The 19,783-nt window shown below is 43.7% G+C and overlaps 1 protein-coding gene across 1 annotated transcript in view; it reads right to left on the bottom strand.

The window, feature by feature from the left end:
• The window catches only part of JPH2 (junctophilin 2), a 372,752-nt gene that overhangs the window by 29,977 nt on the left and 322,992 nt on the right, over positions 1-19,783 (bottom strand). The window contains exon 3 of the mRNA XM_085619312.1: positions 1,319-1,437. Within this exon, the coding sequence (XP_085475438.1) occupies positions 1,319-1,437 (119 nt within the window). The remainder of the gene's footprint in view (positions 1-1,318; positions 1,438-19,783) is intronic.

Raw genomic sequence — 19,783 nt, forward strand, 5'->3', positions numbered from 1 at the left:
AAGATAAGTAGAGTCTGGACTTGGACTTTTTGTATGAGCTTCCAAACAGGAACAGAATTCTCACAGTTCAAACGTCCTACTGTAAGCGAAGAAACTGGGAAGGAAAATAGAAGGCACCCTCTGACTAAACAAGCTGGTCTGGGGCAGGCACTGAACCTGAATCTACTCAAATGGCTCATCCTCCTAGGGCAAAGATCAAAGGGAAGAGGAAGGAGATTGAGTTCGACCAGTTCAGCACAATTCCTGCCCTCACCATACGCATCCAAGCACCACACCACAAGACCTTAATTTCTTTACTTACACTAAGTGACCTGTACAGTTACAGTCCTGCTGAGGAAACTGATGCATACAATTACTCCACAAGGGCAGAGATGCTGCTTTGAAAGCTTGCATACCAGTGTCCCTGGAATACCAATAAATACATGTAGGGCTACTAGCTCCTCTTCCTCCTTCCCCAGGGATTAATAAACATACACAACAAATTAAATAATTCAAAAGAATTACAGGGGCAAATGTATTTTATACTCCAGGGAAAGGGCAAGTATGGGTATATGGATGAGTTGAGTAGGAAAGAGTGCAAAGGGAAAGTGTTAGGAAAGGGAGAGAATTGGGAATAGAGCAGAATTCTGAAGAATCATTATTAGAGAGAAGAGATTAAGGGGTAGAGAATAGGGATAACAGAAACATGTAGGAGAGTGGAGAAAGCGCAAGAGTGGATAAATTATAACATGGTCAACAATTGGAATGGAGAAAGTGAGATGTAGGAAAAGGTGAACATTTTATAAAGTAGAGGAACGTGAAAGTGAGTGAGCGGCGGAAGAGCAAGACTAAATAAAGGGCAATAATGTATAAACAGTAGAGTGCTGAAAGGGGCAAGTGGACGAAAGAGAAGTATCAAGAATGAGGGTGAGTGCCGAATGGGGTGAGTGTAGAACAGGAAGAATGGAATATGTTAAGAGTGAAGAAGGAAATGGGAGAAAATGGAAAGTGGCATGCAGTTTAGATAGTTAAAATAATGTTGATCCTCTCTAGTTTCAAATGCCATAATGTTTTTGTTAGAAGCATGGCTTGAAATTCTTTGCATTCATTGGTGAAAAAGCATTGCAACATATTCATCATTACATTGCATTACTGTATCAAGACACGGAAAATGGTTATGCTAAAAGGTATTTGTGACATTCTCTCAATTACATTTTGTTCAATTTTGCTAATCTTTTAACAAATGTTGCAGAAAATCTCTTTCATGCATGTATATTAAAAAAAGTAATCATTCAATTGAAGATACGCACATCAAAATGTTTTATTCAAAGTCAGGTACCTGGTTGGTGAAAGTCTGGAGACAGCTCTCTTGCCATAGTCCTGGCAATACTTGACTCATTGTTAGCTGCTACCGCTGCCTGCTCTGCTCCATCACCCTTGGCTTTTGCATGGGAGGTACTGTGGAAAGAAAATATTAATGGTTACAAATCTGTGGATGTTGTGACGTATTTGATAATATTGATTCTCTTTCATAGTAGATTTTCAAGTTTACAAACCCATTCTTTGCCTGTATACCTGCTGATTGCGAACAACATAGGCAAACGTTTTAAAAAGAAGTGAATTTGCTAAAAGTTTCTTATTCTTTGTCTCACATCCACATACTTTACTTAGGCCTATGTATAGAAGTGCAATTAAGAATAAAAATTTTTTGAAATAACCACAAAGAATACTGGCCCACATGTACAAAAACAATAATTGTGATTTCCAGATTGTGATTTATACTGAATCACAATTCCTAATGTAAGGAAACTTGATCTGTTAAATAGCCATTCCTAGTGAGTAGTGAATCCGCCTACCTCATGAATATTTATGAGTTAGGTTGTAGTTTTCAAACCATTAGGAATGATATCCATTAGAGGGACGATGGCCTGCTGGGGTCAGCAGACCACCATGCCTTTGATTGCTTTTTGATAAAGCAATCTTTTTGTGTTATAAGTAGCCCGTTTTCTTTAAAGGAAAGTAGGATGCTTTTAAAAAACGGAAAATGAAATTTTTAAGTTTCATTTTTTAAGAGTAGGTAGTTGTCCGTGGGACCACACTAACTACTCTTAAATAATATTTTTGTTTACATTCTTAAAATAGAAGGGGTCCTTGGGTACCCCTATCCCATTTACAAATGCTTATCACTACTTTTGGACTTGGCCCTTTCTGCAGGGTCATCCCCAAACTTTTTTATTCAGACCTCCTGTTTTTGAGTACTTTGTTTTTGCTGGCATTAGGACTCTGTAACACTTTACCTCTGCTAACCAGTGCTAAAGTGCTTGTGTTCTCTTCTTACAACGTTAGATTGGCTTATTCCCAATTAGCATATTTAATTTACTTGTAAGTCCCTAGCACCTGTGCTCAGGGCCTGTAAAATAAATGCTACTAGTAGGCATGCAGCACTGATTTTGCCACCCATTTAAGTAGCATTTAATAATGCCTCAGGCCTGCCATTGCAACCTGGCAAGTAAACCTTTTGCTAGGCCCAAACCTTCCCCTAGGGTCGACCCTGGGCAGCCTGTAATGTATTTAAAAGGTAGGACATGTTTTGTCCTAACTCATGGTGAAGTCGGATTTTAGATTGCAATTTTGAAAATGCCACTTTTAGAAACTTGGCATGGTCCTGCTTTGGCCATTTGGTGCCTGCAGTCTTTTTCTGGGTCACATGACTGGGTGTAGTTGACAGTTAGGCTTTGTGTATTCCTCCTGTACAGCCACACACAATGGGGACCTTATGTGTGACTTAATGGGCCATCACTGGCATATGGTAGGGAGGAGCTGGGTCCAGCCCCACTTACATTTGAATAGGCTGTATCCTGTCTCCACACAAAGAGCTGCATAGCCCCTGTAGTTCATCTGGAGGTTGACCAGGTAGGCAGGGCACTTGTGCACTTCAAAGACCTTACTCTGGAAGCTTCTCCCCACTTCAAAAGCATAACTGGGTATAAATACTAGCCCTCAGACACCAACTCTTCAGTACACTTTTGGCCCTTTGGATGGATACTCTGCTAGGAAGAAGGACTTCTGTGGTGCTGAAAGGACTGTCACTCTGCTGGACTGCTGCTCTGAAGGACTGCTGGGCTGCTGTACTGACCTTCTGCCTGTTACCCTCTTGCCTGGGTAAGAAGAACTGGGCCTTACCTCTGGAACCCAGAACTCCAAGGGCTAGTTGGCTGGCCTCCTGATCTTAAGCCTCAGGGAGTCTACCCTGCCAAGTTGTGCCACACCAATCCTAGACCCTTGGAAGTGGGCATAAGGTGCTGTGCCAGCCTCTGTGGATCCAGTGGAACCAACATATCTCCTCTGCTGTGTTGCAAACCTGAGCGGAACCAAACAATTGTGCTGCTGCATGGGTTGGATCATTTGCAAAGACCTACATCGCATCCCATCGAAAGCACCATCATGCAACGCATCCTCTGCACAGGCCCTTGCATCCCTTGTCAGGGGCAGCCTCAGAGATGTTGCTGGACTCTGCACCGCAGCCTCGCAGGTCCTCAGGACTGATGAATCGCGCCAACTGAACGCTGCATCCCTGACTTTGCATCGCAAGCCCAGTAGACAGGATCCTCTACAAGGACAGAGTCCCTTGCATTGCAGTCTCGCCGCATCTCGGAACCAACACATCACTTCGGCTGCGAGATGAATCTTCAATGTGGATCCTCCCAAACTGGTTCCCTGTAGCAGGCCTATGCTCCATCACTGTTGGCCTGAACTTGTGACTTTGTCCCAGTTCAGCACAACCAGATATCCACAGATGGCGCTTTATACTTTTTTTTCGCACTATTTTCACTAAAATCTTTAAAATTTCCGGTTCTACTGATGAGCTTTTTGTTGTTTTGGTCTTGTTTTATTTATCAAAGAAAGTTCTTTTTTCTAAGTTTTAGTGGGAACCTTTGTGTGGTATTTTCACTTATTACTATTTGAAGTGTTACACAAATACTTTATATATTGCTTCTAAGTTTGATCTGACTGCCCTGTGCCAAGCTACCAGGGGAATGAGCACAGGTTAATTCAGGGTTGGGTTGTGCCTTATCCCGACAAGGATTGTGGTGACTGCTCGTTCAGTGCTCACACCCCAGTCAACCAGCAACCCAATTTCTTACAACTACCTAGTTGGTAAATAATTAATGATTTGAGACCTTAATATGGTCGCGAAACATTAATAATTACCACTGTGATTCTTGAGTTGGGAAGGACACCCAAACACACCCTTTCTAAATACTGACTTACTAAATCAAATTGTGATTCGGAAACAAGATACTGAGTCACAATTTGGCATTTGTACATTAAAAAATGCTTTTGAGGTTGCAAAGTGGCGGATTCGGCCCATTTGCGACCTTAAAAATGTTTTGTACATATGGTCCATTGTCTTCAAAATTTCCATTGATACTTCTCTATTATCATGGAAGCAGTGTTGGTCAATTGTAGTACATGGCATGCTTCTCCTTTTCTAGATCATCAACTATAAATAAAGGGTCACTAATGATAACGATTCATAGATTCAAGATAGATATAACTCAATATCTTGAAGCTCCATGATCCCACATTATTTTACTTTTCCGAGTGTAGGTGGTATCTCTGGGTTGGGAATGCATATCAAATTTGTTTGATGCAAACAAAAATGTCAGCAAAATAAATACATACCTAAAAATTGCCAATGGTAAATCTACTCAACATTTTACATTTGATAGTTTGAGCAAAAATGTCACAGTACTTAGGGATGAAAATGTGGACATATTGGACCTCTTGCTTCCTAAAGACCTTGTTCATCTTACATTCTTTTGCTGATCATTACATTTCCCCCATTAATATGCAACTATTGCAATAGGCAATTAAAATGGTAGACATTAATATGCAACTTCCGATTTCTGACTCCACATGAGCCTAATAGCGAAATATTTAATTGATCTTTTCAGTGGTTAATTTTTAAAATAAAAAGTACCGGGGCTCTCCTCTGGACAATAGAAAAGGAAAATAATCCCTCGGGACTAATGATGTAACCTCTATTTTGGTGACAAGATAGATAAATTATCTCCTCCCTTGAGTTATATATTTCCAATCAATCAAGCTTTATTTCTACATGTGATGTCATAAAAGCACAATACTATAAAAACACAATTACATAGAAACGATACATTTAAAAACATGTCGTAAAAAGGATCTGAATGCATAATACACAATAAATAATTAAAAAAGAATTAAACTTGGCAGCTTTGATGTAAAAAAAAAAGATTAACTGGAGCAAATCAGCCTCTGCCTGATCAGCCATGCCCATCCTAAAAATTTGGCCGCCCCGCAAATTATAGTAGTATTTGTTGTTGATTTAAGGATTCTCAGGGCAGTAAAACTGTCCCTTGTCCCAAGCTGCAGGCAAACGGGCCTGAGCCATTTCATTCTTGGGGACGCATAAGCTGGGCAAACAAAAAGAAAGTGGGAAATATTTTCAGCAACACCTGAGCAGGTGGGGCAATCAGGGAGGGTCTTATGCGGGGGATTCCACTTACTGATGCTTTCGCGGCGGGGAAGAGTCCCGAATCTGAACTGGATGAAAAGCGTTCTGTCTCTGGGCTTGGAAATAAAGTCCAGATATGGTTCTAAAAAAGGGACAAGCTTGTGTTGGTGAAATGCCTCTGTGAGCCTACCATGGTTGGGGTCACTATGGGTCCGGGCATCAACCCATGCCCAATATGCTCTTTTGATTGCATTCTTCGACATCGGTGTCCCCAGAACCTGGTCAAATGCGAGACCTGTTGCAACCAAGAGCTTTTTAATGTTTGTCAACCACTCGATCTTGTGAGCTCCATGTAAATTCATGACCTCCCTGAGGCCATCAGCATAATTAGAGAGCTCGGGGGTACGCCACAGCCGCGCCCAGTGTAACAAAGGACGAAGGGTGACTAGGTCTCTAATAGAGCGCCTACCAAGGTCGCTCAATAGAGGACTAGTCGGGGTGCCCCTCGGGAGTGATAGAAGGTCTCTAAAAAACTTGTTTTCGTTGGTTACTAGGGTATCTACGCAGCAGAAGCCCCATAATTCTGTGCCATAAAGGGCGCTGCCTACCGCCTTTGCAGCATAGATATCCAAAGCTGGTGCGATAGGTTTAGTAATGGAGGCACGAAATTCCTTTCCCAGGCTACCTATTGCCCGTCTATAGTTAAGTGTCATTTTGTCAATATGGGACTGCCACTTGAGCCTATCAGTGACTCTGATCCCCAAATAGTCAAACTCCTTGACACGCTCAAGTGGTTTTCCATCTAGGGTCAGGGTGGACCGGAAGGATCTAGTAGGGTTGAAGTAAAGGAGTTTAGTTTTGGAGGTGTTGATGACCAGGCCTCTCAGCTCACAGAACAAAAAGAAGCGATCTAGAAGCTTCTGTAGTCCTGCTGGTGTTTTTGAAATTAGAAGAGTGTCGTCCGCAAAAAGAAGGGCAGGGACTTTGTCACCCGCCAATGTGGGGACGTCAGCTTCAATTTCGAGCAAGTAAGATACTACACCATTCACAAAAAGGGTGAAGAGCGTAGGTGCCAACACACAACCTTGGCGAACCCCTCTGTTAACCGGGATTTTATCGTTTTTTTGATCCTGAGTTCCCCATCTGATGCAGGCAAAGTTGTTAGTATGCATCCGGATGAGAAGATTCAGGATGTAAGGGGGGATCCCCAGCTCCTCCAAAATCAACCACAGGCGATCACGAGGAACCAGGTCAAAGGCGGTCTAGAGGTCAATGAACGCCAAGTATAAGGCGCCCTTGCCAATAATGACCACCTTCCAGTAGAGTAGCACCAGCCTAAATGCTTGGTCGATTGTGCTAATGCAGGCCCTAAAGCCTGCCTGGAACTTTGTCATGATGCCTTTTTCGTCTACCCAGGAGTGGATTCTCTCCAGGAGGACCCTGCCGACCAATTTCTGACCAGCGTCTATTAGACTAATTGGGCGATAGTTCGCTGGGTCACCCCTTGAGCCCTTTTTAAAAATGGGAATTACTTCTGCTCCCCTCCAAGAATCAGGGACCGGGGAGCCATCCAGGAGATTATTAATGAAGATTGCAAAATACGTTGCCCATCCGTCAACATTCGCTTTATAAAGGTCACCCGGGATGCCATCTGGTCCCGGGGGCCTTTCCAGAAACGATTTATTGATGGCAGTCTCTACCTCTTTCTTCTCGATCTTGTTGAATAAGAATTGTTCAGTGGGAGTGACTATGGACCTCAAATAGGTACCATGATCCTCCTAAAGCCCCACCCCTACATAAAGGTTCCTAAAGTGGTCGAACCATTCCCTGTCCGTAATGTGGTTGGGGATTTTGTCCTGGTCATACATAGAAGATTTTCTCAAAATGGACCAGAAGAGCTCGCCGTTTTTAGAGTGGCTTGCGGATTTTAAAGCATCCCAACGCTGCTCATTCCAATCTTTCCTTGCAGTGACAAGTGCCCGTCTATAAAACTGCCTGGCTTCCCTGACCGCACCTGGATTATTAGATTTAATTGCAAGGATCAGGGTAGTTTTTTTTAATCTGCAGTCCTTGTTAAACCATTTGTTTTCGGACTTAAATTTTGGTGGTGTTTTTTTCCTATGGTCAAGAAACAAGGTACCAATCGAGGCCATGGTCTCCTCGAAGGTTTTGGTGTAGCCAGGCATATCACTCGATGCCATGGAGAGCCTGGCAGTATAATCAACAAGGATTTTTCCCAGGGCAGCAAATTTTGTATTAGACAGGACAAATTTAGACCACCTGAGGAATCTATTGCAGTTAGAGGGGTGGAGTATCTTGGTGAGCATCTGCGATCCATGTGAAGAAGTTTGATCATGGCTATGGCAGAACTCTCTCATGCTAAGTGATAACGGGTTATGGTCGCTGCTGGTTGAGGGGGTTATTATCATGTCAGCAACAAATTTCCAGCCTCTCCTGTCAATCAGAATGTAATCGATTCTGCTTTGACAGGCGACCCTGTTGAAGGTGTTAGCACCCCCCAGGTCGGAGGCTGTGCGCCCGTTCGCAGCTCTTAGACCAAATTCTAAGGCTAGTGCGTTTAATTGGATCACGACCGGGGACCATCTCTTTACGGGGTTAAGAGATAATAAAGGAATGCCCCATCTAGTGTCCTCGTCGTGAGTTCCCAGGATATCATCTATAGCAAGTGGTTCAAAAGAGCAATTGAGATCGCCAGACACTAGTAGGAGAGAATCAGGAGGGCAGGTAGAAAGCATACCTGAAAGAGATGTAATGGTGGGAGACTTGGCACCCCCAGGTGTTCCACGAACATAGACATTGAAAACTTCCCAAGAATGGCCATTCTTTGGGCCCTTAATGGAGAGTCTCATTATGTCTGGCGTGGAACAACTATTATGTATGATCCTGAGATTGAGGTGTGCCCTAACCCAAACCGTGAGTCCGCCAGAGGGACGGCCACGCCCGATTGTAATTGCTGGCTCAAAAAAGCAACAGTACCCTATCTTATACAGTGGCTCTACACTCCAGGTTTCCTGAAACATGCATATGTCATGTTCCTCAATTAGTTCACTCCAATCTGGAAGAGTGAGCTTATTGCGTAAGCCTGCCACATTCCAGGAAAGAAACTTGATATATCCAAGGGGTTTTTCCTGAAGGATAGGGGTACTTGGCAGGTAGTCTTCATGACTGAGGATGGGCCTCCTCGATAAATCCGTTGGAGTAGATGGGTCCGTACCTAGGTGTGCTGATGGGATGGTGGGGCCTAGTATAGAGGAACCTAGGGGAGTCAGGAGAGTAGATGAGATGTCTCCATTACCCTGTAGTCAGTCAACAGCCTCTAAACAGCCATACCGATTTTCCGTGGGGACAGGATCTAACATCGGTGGACATGAAGGCCTACTCATCTGTGAGATGCCTCTCCTGTTCCGATGGACATGTGTCCAGACTTCCGTGAAGTGACCAGGGGGGTAAAAATAAGCCAGAGGTAAAGCTTTAATGAGTGATCCTTTACTAGGGTATCTCCAGTTACAAATATGGTCAACGATTTGGGGATCGTTAAAATTAATTAGGATGCAGTCCCCCTTTATATTCTTTGCCAAATGGCCCACCCATGGGACCCTTCTTACCGTAAGTATTCTACTACTTTTGTACATTGGCAAAGGTCTATTTTTGTTAAGCCAGTGTATCACCCTATTCCTGAGAGTTATGGGAGACTCGGATTCATTTTCGCCCTGTTCTGGAACCCCTGCCAAAATAACGACATATGGGGCAGTTTCGGGTGGTAGGTTGGGGATTTTTGCCCTGCCTGGAGACATTAGTTTTGGAGTCCTAGCAACCTCTTTTAGCTGGATAGGGCTAGGGTGTCTAGAATTCCTATGGGCAATGACCGAAGTAGACTCTTTGGTTGCAAGTGCTAATTGACATTGTGCGGAGACTAGTGGATGAATTTGGGGGGCCACCATGTCTTTACCTGCTCTAGTATTAACCGGGACGTTCGGTACCCCTGATCTCAGACTATTATTTTGAATATTGGACAGGGCCCCAAGGCTGCATTCAATCCTGGAGAGCTGCTGTTCGATTTTAAGTATTCTATTCTCCACAGGATGAAGCAAAAGCCTGATAGCATCAACAATTTCATGTGTATTTAATAAACCTGGGGTCCCTCTCTTATCTGCTTCGCTTGCCCCCCCCATAACATCCTGACACGATGGTATAATAAGTGAGGAGTGTGGTTGAAGAATAGTCTTGTCCGACGAAGCCAACTGTAAAGGCGGGTCAGAAACGAATAAAGTCTTTTTCAATGGGCCATGATGGTTTATTGTTTTTTGTTTTGTTTTTTTGTAATCTTGCCCTTCCCACCCTTGGAGGATGTACACCCAGGTTTGATTTTAGAAATTGCCCCAGGATTTCATGCGCGCAGCTGCCTAATACCGGGCTCTGGAACAATACTGGTAGGAGACGGTAACAGTCGAGGAGAAGCTAACAAAGAGTCAAGGGGCAAGGACTGCTCCTCCATGGAGACAGTAGCAACTGATTCACTAGGTGGCAAGCCCTGGGTGATGGAATCCACATCGGATCGGGTAGTGGAAACAAGGTCAGAATTATGCTGGACAGGAGAGCGGGCATTGGCAAGAAAGCCCATGGAAGACCTCCTAGCCGCTGCGAGGTCCTGCGAGACGCGACGTTCCAAAAGCATAATTTCTTTATCAATAACACAATTGACCTTGGTGACAAATTGGTCCATCGTTCCCGAGAAATGTTCATTGGCCACTCTACTATTACGATCTTTAAGTGGCATAGCGAGAGTCAGGAGGGCAGTTAGCAGAGGAAGGCCAGACACCGCAGTAGTCAACAAATTGTCGATAGGGAAGACTAGGTTAATAAACAAAATAGTGCAATCAGCCCGTTAGAAAGCAAAGACCACAGTACCTTGGGATGAACGATGATGGAATTGCGGATTTAAGGGGGGTTGCCCCGCCCCGTCAGCTCCGGTCAGTGACGGGCAAGGACGGGCCCGCCCTTGGCCCGGGTGCTGCCCGCGCGCTGCGGAGGCACCCGGCGGCTTTAAAGATTGTCCGGGCCGCCCGGGTGACGTCACGCACTACGCCGGTTCCGGGGAGTGGTGAGTAATGTGGTCCGGTGGAGCCGTTCCCCTCACGGCGTTGCTGAGTGCGTCAGCGGGAGGATATTGCAAGAAACAAAGCCGTTCCCCTCACGGCAGATCCGAGGTGCCTGGTAAGCGTTGCTGTAGCTGTAGAAGCGCGTCCCGCGCTGCGGAGGCACCCGGCGGCTTTAAAGATGGTCCGGGCCGCCCGGCTGACGTCACGCACTGCGCCGGTTCCGGGGAGTGGTGGGTAATGTGGTCCGGTGGAGCCGTTCCCCTCACGGCGTTGCTGAGTGCGTCAGCGGGAGGATATTGCAAGAAACAAAGCCGTTCCCCTCACGGCAGATCCGAGGTGCCTGGTAAGCGTTGCTGTAGCTGTAGAAGCGCGTCCCGCGCTGCGGAGGCACCCGGCGGCTTTAAAGATGGTCCGGGCCGCCCGGATGACGTCACGCACTGCGCCGGTTCCGGGGAGTGGTGGGTAATGTGGTCCGGTGGAGCCGTTCCCCTCACGGCGCTGCTGAGTGCGTCAACGGGAGGATATTGCAAGAAACAAAGCCGTTCCCCTCACGGCAGATCCGAGGTGCCTGGTAAGCGTTGCTGTAGCTGTAGAAGTGCGTCCCCATATATATTTCCTCAAAATAAAACTTTGTTTTTGGTATTTTTTGTGATCGTCAACGGCAAATCCAACCAAGGAGTCAATATATTTTGACCATTTGGGTTAAGTGAGAGGGAACGAAGAAATTAAACTCCTCCAGTATCTTTGTGAAAAAATAAGTTGAAAAGAGGTAATATATATTTTGGGCCCTGATACTACATTTTGGTTGGAAAGGCTTTAGATTTATCTGCAGGGGAACCGTTTCAATATTTTCTTTATTTACATCACCTTTAAGATAAAGTAGAATTTGGACACAGTGGTGTTTATTCACAATGAGGTGTGTGTTTTCAGTCGAATTTAGTTTAATATTTTTGGTTTTAGCCCGCCACTTCAGTGCTTTGAATTGAATGTAATTTCATGGTCATATGACATGTTCCTTTTGTTCCTATGTGTATATAGTGTATATAATGACATATGTGAAAATAAGAACTTATTACGAATTGATATAAAGGAATATTTAATTTGTTCCTATAGGTTGAACTTGATGAAAGTATATGTACATGTGCCCTAGTCCTGATGAGGCCTAAAGATTTTCATGGCTGAAACGCTTCGACAGCGATTTTGAAGACACTCATTGGATTGTTTATTGTTTCGAGTAGACATTCAAGAGTACTATAAAGAATGTGGAGATTATAATTAGAAGATCTCATAGTGTCTCTTTAGGAGTGATCTTTGTTAGAAAGGAATGCTTTAGTAAATTAATTTCAAAGGCATCCTAATTGAATGATAGGGCTTTTTTGATATGTATATGCTCATTCATTTTTTGATATGTATATGTTCACTTTTTCTTTGTCCATGTAAACTAGTACTGTAAATATTGTAAATGTTTTTGTATATATATCTAAAAGATAGATCTTTATATACTGGAGCTGAAGTATAAAATAAATATACTTAGACTTACTTAACCCAAATGGTCAAAATATATTGACTCCTTGGTTGGATTTGCCGTTGACGATCACAAAAAATACCAAAAACAAAGTTTTATTTTGAGGAAATATATAACTCAAGGGAGGAGATAATTTATCTATCTCGTCACCAAAATAGAGGTTACATCATTAGTTCATTATTTTTCTTTTCTATTGTTCATGTACCTAGATGCCGGAGGGTTATCAATTTGGGTTCCCCCCTTTTTTTGAAGGGGCTCTCCTCTGGAGGCAGCACTAACAGGAGAAATGTGCTGGTGCAAACTGCCTCCTGACTAGAGCCCTGGTACTTATTATTCTGGGGAGGATTTGGCCTAACGGCTAGGTACCGATTTCGGAGCTGGGGGAATGGGTTCTAGTCTTGGCGTGGCTCAACATACTGTGATTTTGACGAAAATCACGGGCCTTCTAAATGTGTCCTTAGCTGGTGCTATAAGCACCGGTGCTGAGGATTAGGTGCCGGTGCTGAGCACCGGAAAGCACCTGCTCAAATTAAGCACTGGATCTTTTTCACTTTCTTTTTACTAAAATATTAAATTAATTCATGTAATTACAACACTCCTGAGCACAGTTCTTAAAAATATAATTCAAATCCATTGAAAATGGAACATGTCCTGTTTCAATAATGTCTCTAATCATAGAGGACCATTAACATTCTTGGAAGGAAATATATCCAGTGACATCTTTGGGTGAGTGTAGACTTTCTCTGGTGAGTTGAGCGAGAGTGCCAAGGACAGACTCATTCTTCTAGATGCAAGTATTCTTTGTCTTGGCAAAGTGACAATTTTGTGGACTGCTCCCTAAAACTTGGATGGTGGTCTGTTAGGGGGTTCCGCTTAAAAAAGGTAATTACCTGGTTCTCTATAGTCTTGTTTAGCTCTGCACACTTATCATGAAATGTTAATTTACTCTTACATTAACATCTCTCATCACCTCTCACAGTAACAACTTCTAGTACAAATCACAGTATAAGATCAACTGACACCAATCACGGTGTAAGACTTGGACATATTTACCTTTAGGCCCTACAGAGGAGGCAAAAATCATCCGACAAAACCTGTAGCCCATTTGCTTTTCTTGCAATAAGAACAGAAGAGTCTGCATATATGAGGACTGGGATTGGTTGCTTCCTAATTTGGCGAATATCCTTACCAGAAGTTGTTAAATAGTAATCCAAACCATTTAAAATAAAAAAGGGGCTAAAATACAGCCTTGCCGTCCCATCCAAAAAGATTTAATGAGTGAGGTACAGTCTCCATCTTGGAAGTAGCGAACCTTCACAAAGGTATCCCAATGAGGGCTTTTTTAACCCCATGGACCCTAACAAGTCCCATAATTTGCACAATTAACAGTGCCAAAGGCACAGGAGAGGTCCAAAAAAGCCATGAAGATGGCACCTTCCCTAGCCTTCACAAACTTCCCTAAACTCAAAAAAAATTAAGGCACTGCTCAGTCATCCTCATACCAAGGCAAAACCCAAATTGAACATCAGAAATAATATTATTGCCATCTGCCCATTTCTCCAATCAAGACAATAGAACTTGACCCAAAATTTAAGAGGAAGCGTTGATCACAGATATGGGTCAATAACAAGTGGGATGATTTATGTCTCGCTTTTTGAATATGGGGACAATAATTTCCTCTTTCCAGTAGTCTGGAAGCAGGCCAGTGATTATTGCACAAAACCCATTCGTCATTAGAGGCCCCCGTAAGGCCACATTAGCTTTAAAAATGTCAGTTGGAACTCAACTGGGATGAGGCACTTCCTGAGGTTTTACTTTTTAGTGGCATCTATTTACCTCACTATGGTTGTTTGATAGACTTAGAGGATGAGCAGATGCTATATCCACATCATAAGTCTAATCCTCATCTGGTATCATGTTTTCCGCAGCAGCATGAAAAACTGTTCTAAAATGTTTGTCCCAGCTGTCTGCACTAATGTGACACACAAGTTTTGGTTCCTCATAATTTGAAAACAAAAAAGGTCTATTCACAACTGTCCAGAAAATCCTGCTGTCTCTTTTGTTCCTAGCTGCTACCAGGTCATCCCATGCGTTATGTCTAATTTTGTTCTTTCTGACTCCTAAAGTTGTTTTATTGGCCTGCTGAGCTCGCCACACATCATAGGCACATCTAGGGATGTTTTCAAAGCTTTAATAAGGGTTTCGTGGGCTCCTGAGCACAACTTGTCAAACCATCTGCAAGGATAGAAAGCATCTGTTTGCTTTTTGAGTATCAGCATAGCAGAAATGCTCTGGCATAGAATAGAAAAACCTTCCAAAATGACCTTCACATTTTCTTCAAGTGTCAAGCAGGCTCCAATGGCGGGGAATTACCTACAATCAATTTACTCAAAAAACAATCCAGATTTATGCGATTCCAACTGGTGGACAAAACATTTTTACTCATAAAATGAATAGAGCTGGTCAATAAAGCGGTGTGTGCCTTAATCAACTCATGGCCAGATACAATGGGTTACGATCACTCAAGCAGTGAGGGGTTTCCTTGAACTCTACAAACACGGGTATCAAACCTCTAGATATCAAGATAAAGTCAATTGTGCTAGTAAAAACATGACCTTTGTATGTAGGTATTAATTGAGTAACAGAGGAATCAATATCCAGTGGGATTAGCAAATAATTATTTTAAATTACCTTTTTTTTTAGGGCATCCTCATATGGGGAGTGATCAAAATGTAAAACATTCTCCTGGGTCAGATTTGTCAGGCCACATACTCTTTGATCCATAAAGTTACATGATATGATGGAATCCCCAACAAAATAATGTACATTTGCAAACCAAGCCTCTTTACAGACATAGTTATAAAAGATCATCAAGTTGTTCCACAACCTCTGTATGACTGTCTTCAAAAATATAATAATAATTAGAATAAGATCACAGTGACTAGAACATATAAAGTGTGACATTTGGTACCACGGAGCGCTGTTAACAACTTCCACCTTTACACTAATTATCTTCACTGAAATAAGCATAGTCAACCTTCCTTTCGCTTGCCCTGCTGGGGGCTGAAAGGTAGGGTTGCAAAATGACGTAGACCCATCAATTGCAAGATTCTCAAGCATCCATGTTTCCTGACAGAATACTATATCATAGTCACAGATGGTATTCAATCAATCAGTAATGGATAACTTTGATCTAGCTCCTGCAATATTCCAAGATAGAATTTTAAGACCCCTGTGGTCACCTCCCCCCTTTATAGGAGCAATGCAAGGCATTGGTTTCACAAAACATGATTGTTGGACCTTACCCTTTCTGCAGGGTCACCCCCAAACATTTTGTCTTCCTCCTCACCCTTTTAGCTAAATGTATTATTGGCATAAGGATTCTGGGCACTTTACCACTGCTAACCAGTGCTAAAGTGCATGTGCTCTTCTTAAGACATGGTAACATTGGCTTATTCACACTTGTCATATTTAATTTACTTATAAATTCCAAGTAAAGTGCACTATATGTGCAGAGAGCCTGTACAATAAATGCTACTAGTGGGCTTGCAGCACTAATTGTGCCACCCACTTCAGTTGCCCTTTAAACATCTCTAAGCCTGCCACTGCAGATCCTCTGAGTCTAGTTTTAAATTGCCATGTCGATCTGGCAAGTTAACCCTCTTGCGAGGCCCAAGCTGCCTTTTTTAATACATATAATTCAACCTTAAGGTAGATCCTAGACAGCCCTAAAGGTAGGGTGCAGTGTATTTAAAAGGTAGTGCATATACCTTTAAGTTTTACATGTCCTGGTAGTGAAAAACTATTACATTTGTTTTTCATTACTGCAAGACCTATCTCTCCCATGAGTTAACATTGGGATTACCTTATTACATTTTATAAGTGTAATTGCCAATCGGGAAAAGATAGACATTTTCAGTTTGTTTAAAATCACAACTGATCGTAAAGTTGGATTTTAAGTTGCAAGTCGGAAAATGCAATTTTTAGAAAGTTGGCATTTTCTAGCTTTAACCATTCTGTGTCTCCTGCCTGTCTCTGAATGCATCTGGGGGCTGAGTGACAGCTGCACTTTTTTCATTCCCTCCAGACAGCCACACACAAAGGGAGATTAGGTTTGACTGGTGGGCCATCAACATCCTGATGGGTCATCCTGGGCAGGATGAGAGGGAGGAGCTGACAACTACACCTGAATAGGCTGCATCTGTCCCTACACAAAGAGCTGCATATCCCTCTGTAGGAAGCATGGAGCCAGGGCAGGAAGTGCAGGAAACCTGTGTACTTTAAAGGCCTCTCTTTGAAGTTTCCCCCGCTTCAAAGGCACAACTGGGTATAAGTACTTGACCCCTGGCACCCCCAACTCAGAAAACTTCTGGAACTGAGGGCATTCTACCAGGATGCTGTGCTGCCTGCATAGACTGCCGCTTTGCTGAATAGCTTTGCTGTGTTGTCCTACTGCCTTCTGCTTCTTGCGTGGGATTGAGAAGGACTGAACCGCATCTCTACTTTCCAGAACCAAAGTATCTCCCAGGGCTTGTTGGCTTGCCTCCTATTTCTGAAGTGTCAGGGATATGAAATACTTTACCCTGCAACCAGCACCTGGACTCTGTCTGCAGTGAGTGTGTCCTGCTGTGCCCAGTGGTGCAAATCCAGCCCTGGGCCCTTGGAAATGAGTTTAAATTGCTGCATCTGTGAAAATACTCGCATAGACAATGTTGCACCTATTGGAACGACACATCTACCTCGATGCCAATGCATCGCTGCTGCTGAACGGACCGCGAACCACACATCACCTCGAGGCTTCATCGCATCTTTGACGTTGCATGGCTTGGCACTGACACATCCCTTCTAACCCAGCAGTCCAACTTCCACGCAACGCTTCGGGCTTCTCGCTTCTATGCACCTAGGATGCTGCACAGCTCGGAACAGACCGCTCGCCTTCATCAAGAGGATCAACGACGACACATCGCCTCTGCTCCTCTGCACATCGCCCTCTACGTGGACCCATCCAGGGTACAGTTTCAGCAAGCCAAGGCTGGACCCTGTATTTGACCTGCACTCCATGGCAGTGGGTCTGAGCTTTTGGATTTGACCCGGTCAAGCATGACAAGATAGCCCTGGTTAGGACTATTGTTTCTAAGCACCACAAAACTATTTATTCTTCAAAGATTCATATCTTGACTTCTACTTATTAAATTTATTTTCATTTTGGTCTTGTTTTACTCGTATAACTATTCTCTATTTTCCTAAACTGTTGTGGAGTCCTTTTGTGGTGTTTTCACAAACAAATGATGGACGGAATGCTGACAATGCAGACATTCTCCCCCAGTCAAGAGATCTGGGTTAAATCCATCGTTCTTTTGCCCAATACGCCACCCCAGTTTAGACATGGCCATATGCAAATCAGTCTTGACCCTGTGCCTCATGGGAACAGTCCAGCCCGAACTGCCAAGCCATGTCTTCCCTGGATGACGGCTGATAGCCAGAAATCGGTCCTAGGATGCTTGATTCCGGTCCAGGGAAGACATGGCTTGGCAGTTCGGGCTGGACTGTTCCCATGAGGCACAGGGTCAAGACTGATTTGCATATGGCCATGTCTAAACTGGGGTGGCGTAGTGGGCAAAAGAACAATGGATTTAACCCAGATCTCTTGACTGGGGGAGAATGTCTGCATTGTCAGCATTCCGTCCATCATTTGTTTGTTGTAACGCTTTTTGCCCTAAGTGGGATGGGTATTCCCAGACGTGGGACCCGTGCTCACTACGCCACTGGAGTCAAGCTATCCTGGCTGATGACGGCTGATAGCCCGAAACCGGTCCTAGGATGCTTGATTCCGGTCCAGGGAAGACATGGCTTGGCAGTTCGGGCTGGACTGTTCCCATGAGGCACAGGGTCAAGACTGATTTGCATATGGCCATGCCTAAACTGGGGTGGCGTAGTGGGCAAAAGAACGATGGATTTAACCCAGATCTCTTGACTGGGGGAGAATGTCTGCATTGTCAGCATTCCGTCCATCATCCGTTTGTTGTAACGCGTGTGAAGAAATACATCACACATTGCCTCTTGGTTAAGCCTGAGTGTTCTGTGCCAAGATACTTGAGGGTGAGCACAGGTTAATTTAAAATGTGCTACTGACTTACCTTGACTAGGATTACGGTTCTTGCTTGGTAGGGTGCATCCCTCTGCCAACCAGAAACCTAATTTTTAATAGCAAGGGACCATGTGATGGATGCCATCCCCCGAACCGCATAGCACCATGCTCTGTTTTACAGTTCCTAAGTCAATCAATGTCTAGAATACCATCCGGAGGGATAAACCGATTCATAGTTAGGACGTTATAGTGAGGGCCCTAGACGCACTGGCTGTGGTTTCTGGTAAACAGGTCATGTGGTTTATTAAAGTAGCCCATGGGACACGTGTGGATTCTACTTAGCAATGAGGTATGGTAGTTTAGAATGTATAACCAATCTTTCACAATTGCTGGGTTCCTAAAATAATCACTACACAGTCTCCAGTGCCTTTTTTTCTGAACAAAACCAACCCATCCCACCCTTCTCACCAAAACAAATCTCACCAAATAAGTCCTATTTCGTCTGCATTAAATGTTAACCAATGCCCATTCTTTATGTCCTTCTCATCTTCTATTTTCGAGGTAGAAGCTGGGTGGACAGACTTATGTACAATAATATAAGGGATGCATTCCAGCAGGAGTTGAAGTGTTGTATTATGACTAGTCCCATGAAAAAAGCACGAAATGATTTATTTGCCCCCGACTGTATGTCTCTCAAACCAGGACCCTCTGCGCCTCAGATGCTGAAGGTGGACACTGCTCTTCAATACTAGGTGGCCCTACCTTATCTCCCTGCCCTCTGGTATGTTCGGGAGTCTGGACAGTTGGATCACTAGTATCCGCACTAGTAACAGAATTATTCTCAGAACCATCGTATGTTGCCAAACTCCCTGGCTTAGTGGTCAGCTTCCACAGGGCAGAGTCAATAGCGCCTAGATGATCAATTAGGAGTTTTAGACTCTCGGCCAAAAGGCATTTGAATCTGGTACTTATCATATCTGTTAGGCCGTACAGGTTAAAAGATGCTGATAGAGACACACCCTCATTTGGTAAAGGGGTATGATTCTTCTCTGTTCCTGCCCTGTGCTTCCAAAGGCTTTCTCTATGGGCCCAGAGGTGGAAACAGGGGATTCTGACGATGAGTGATGACTTACTTGCAATGAAGTAACACAAGGGTCCACTGTTGATTTTGAATGGAAATCAGAGTTGGGTAAATCACGCAGTTCATCTTCCACTAATATCGGAGAGGGACAGCTGAGGCAAAAGATGAGACCTGGTTAGTAAAAGATGACTCCTGGATCAATGATAAGCGTCCCTCCACTATTTCAATCTCCTTCAAGTTAACCTCCAATACTCTACTCAGAAAACCCTCAATTGTGGTTGAAACTGAAAATCTAATGTAATTTAATGGTTGCCCATGAATTAGATGCACTTTGAGGTCAGCCAGATGTAGTCTGCAGGTATAACCAGGTCACATTTTACCTGGGACATAGGCATCCATACATACTGATGAGCAAGAGTCCAAGGTCAGAGAAGGCTTTGCATTTTGTGCCAGTCAGAGAGTTAGGGAGGCAGAAATCTTCAGTGAGGCACAGCAT

Source organism: Triturus cristatus, chromosome 7 (assembly GCF_964204655.1).
Source record: "Triturus cristatus chromosome 7, aTriCri1.1, whole genome shotgun sequence".
Classification (NCBI taxonomy): domain Eukaryota; kingdom Metazoa; phylum Chordata; class Amphibia; order Caudata; family Salamandridae; genus Triturus; species Triturus cristatus.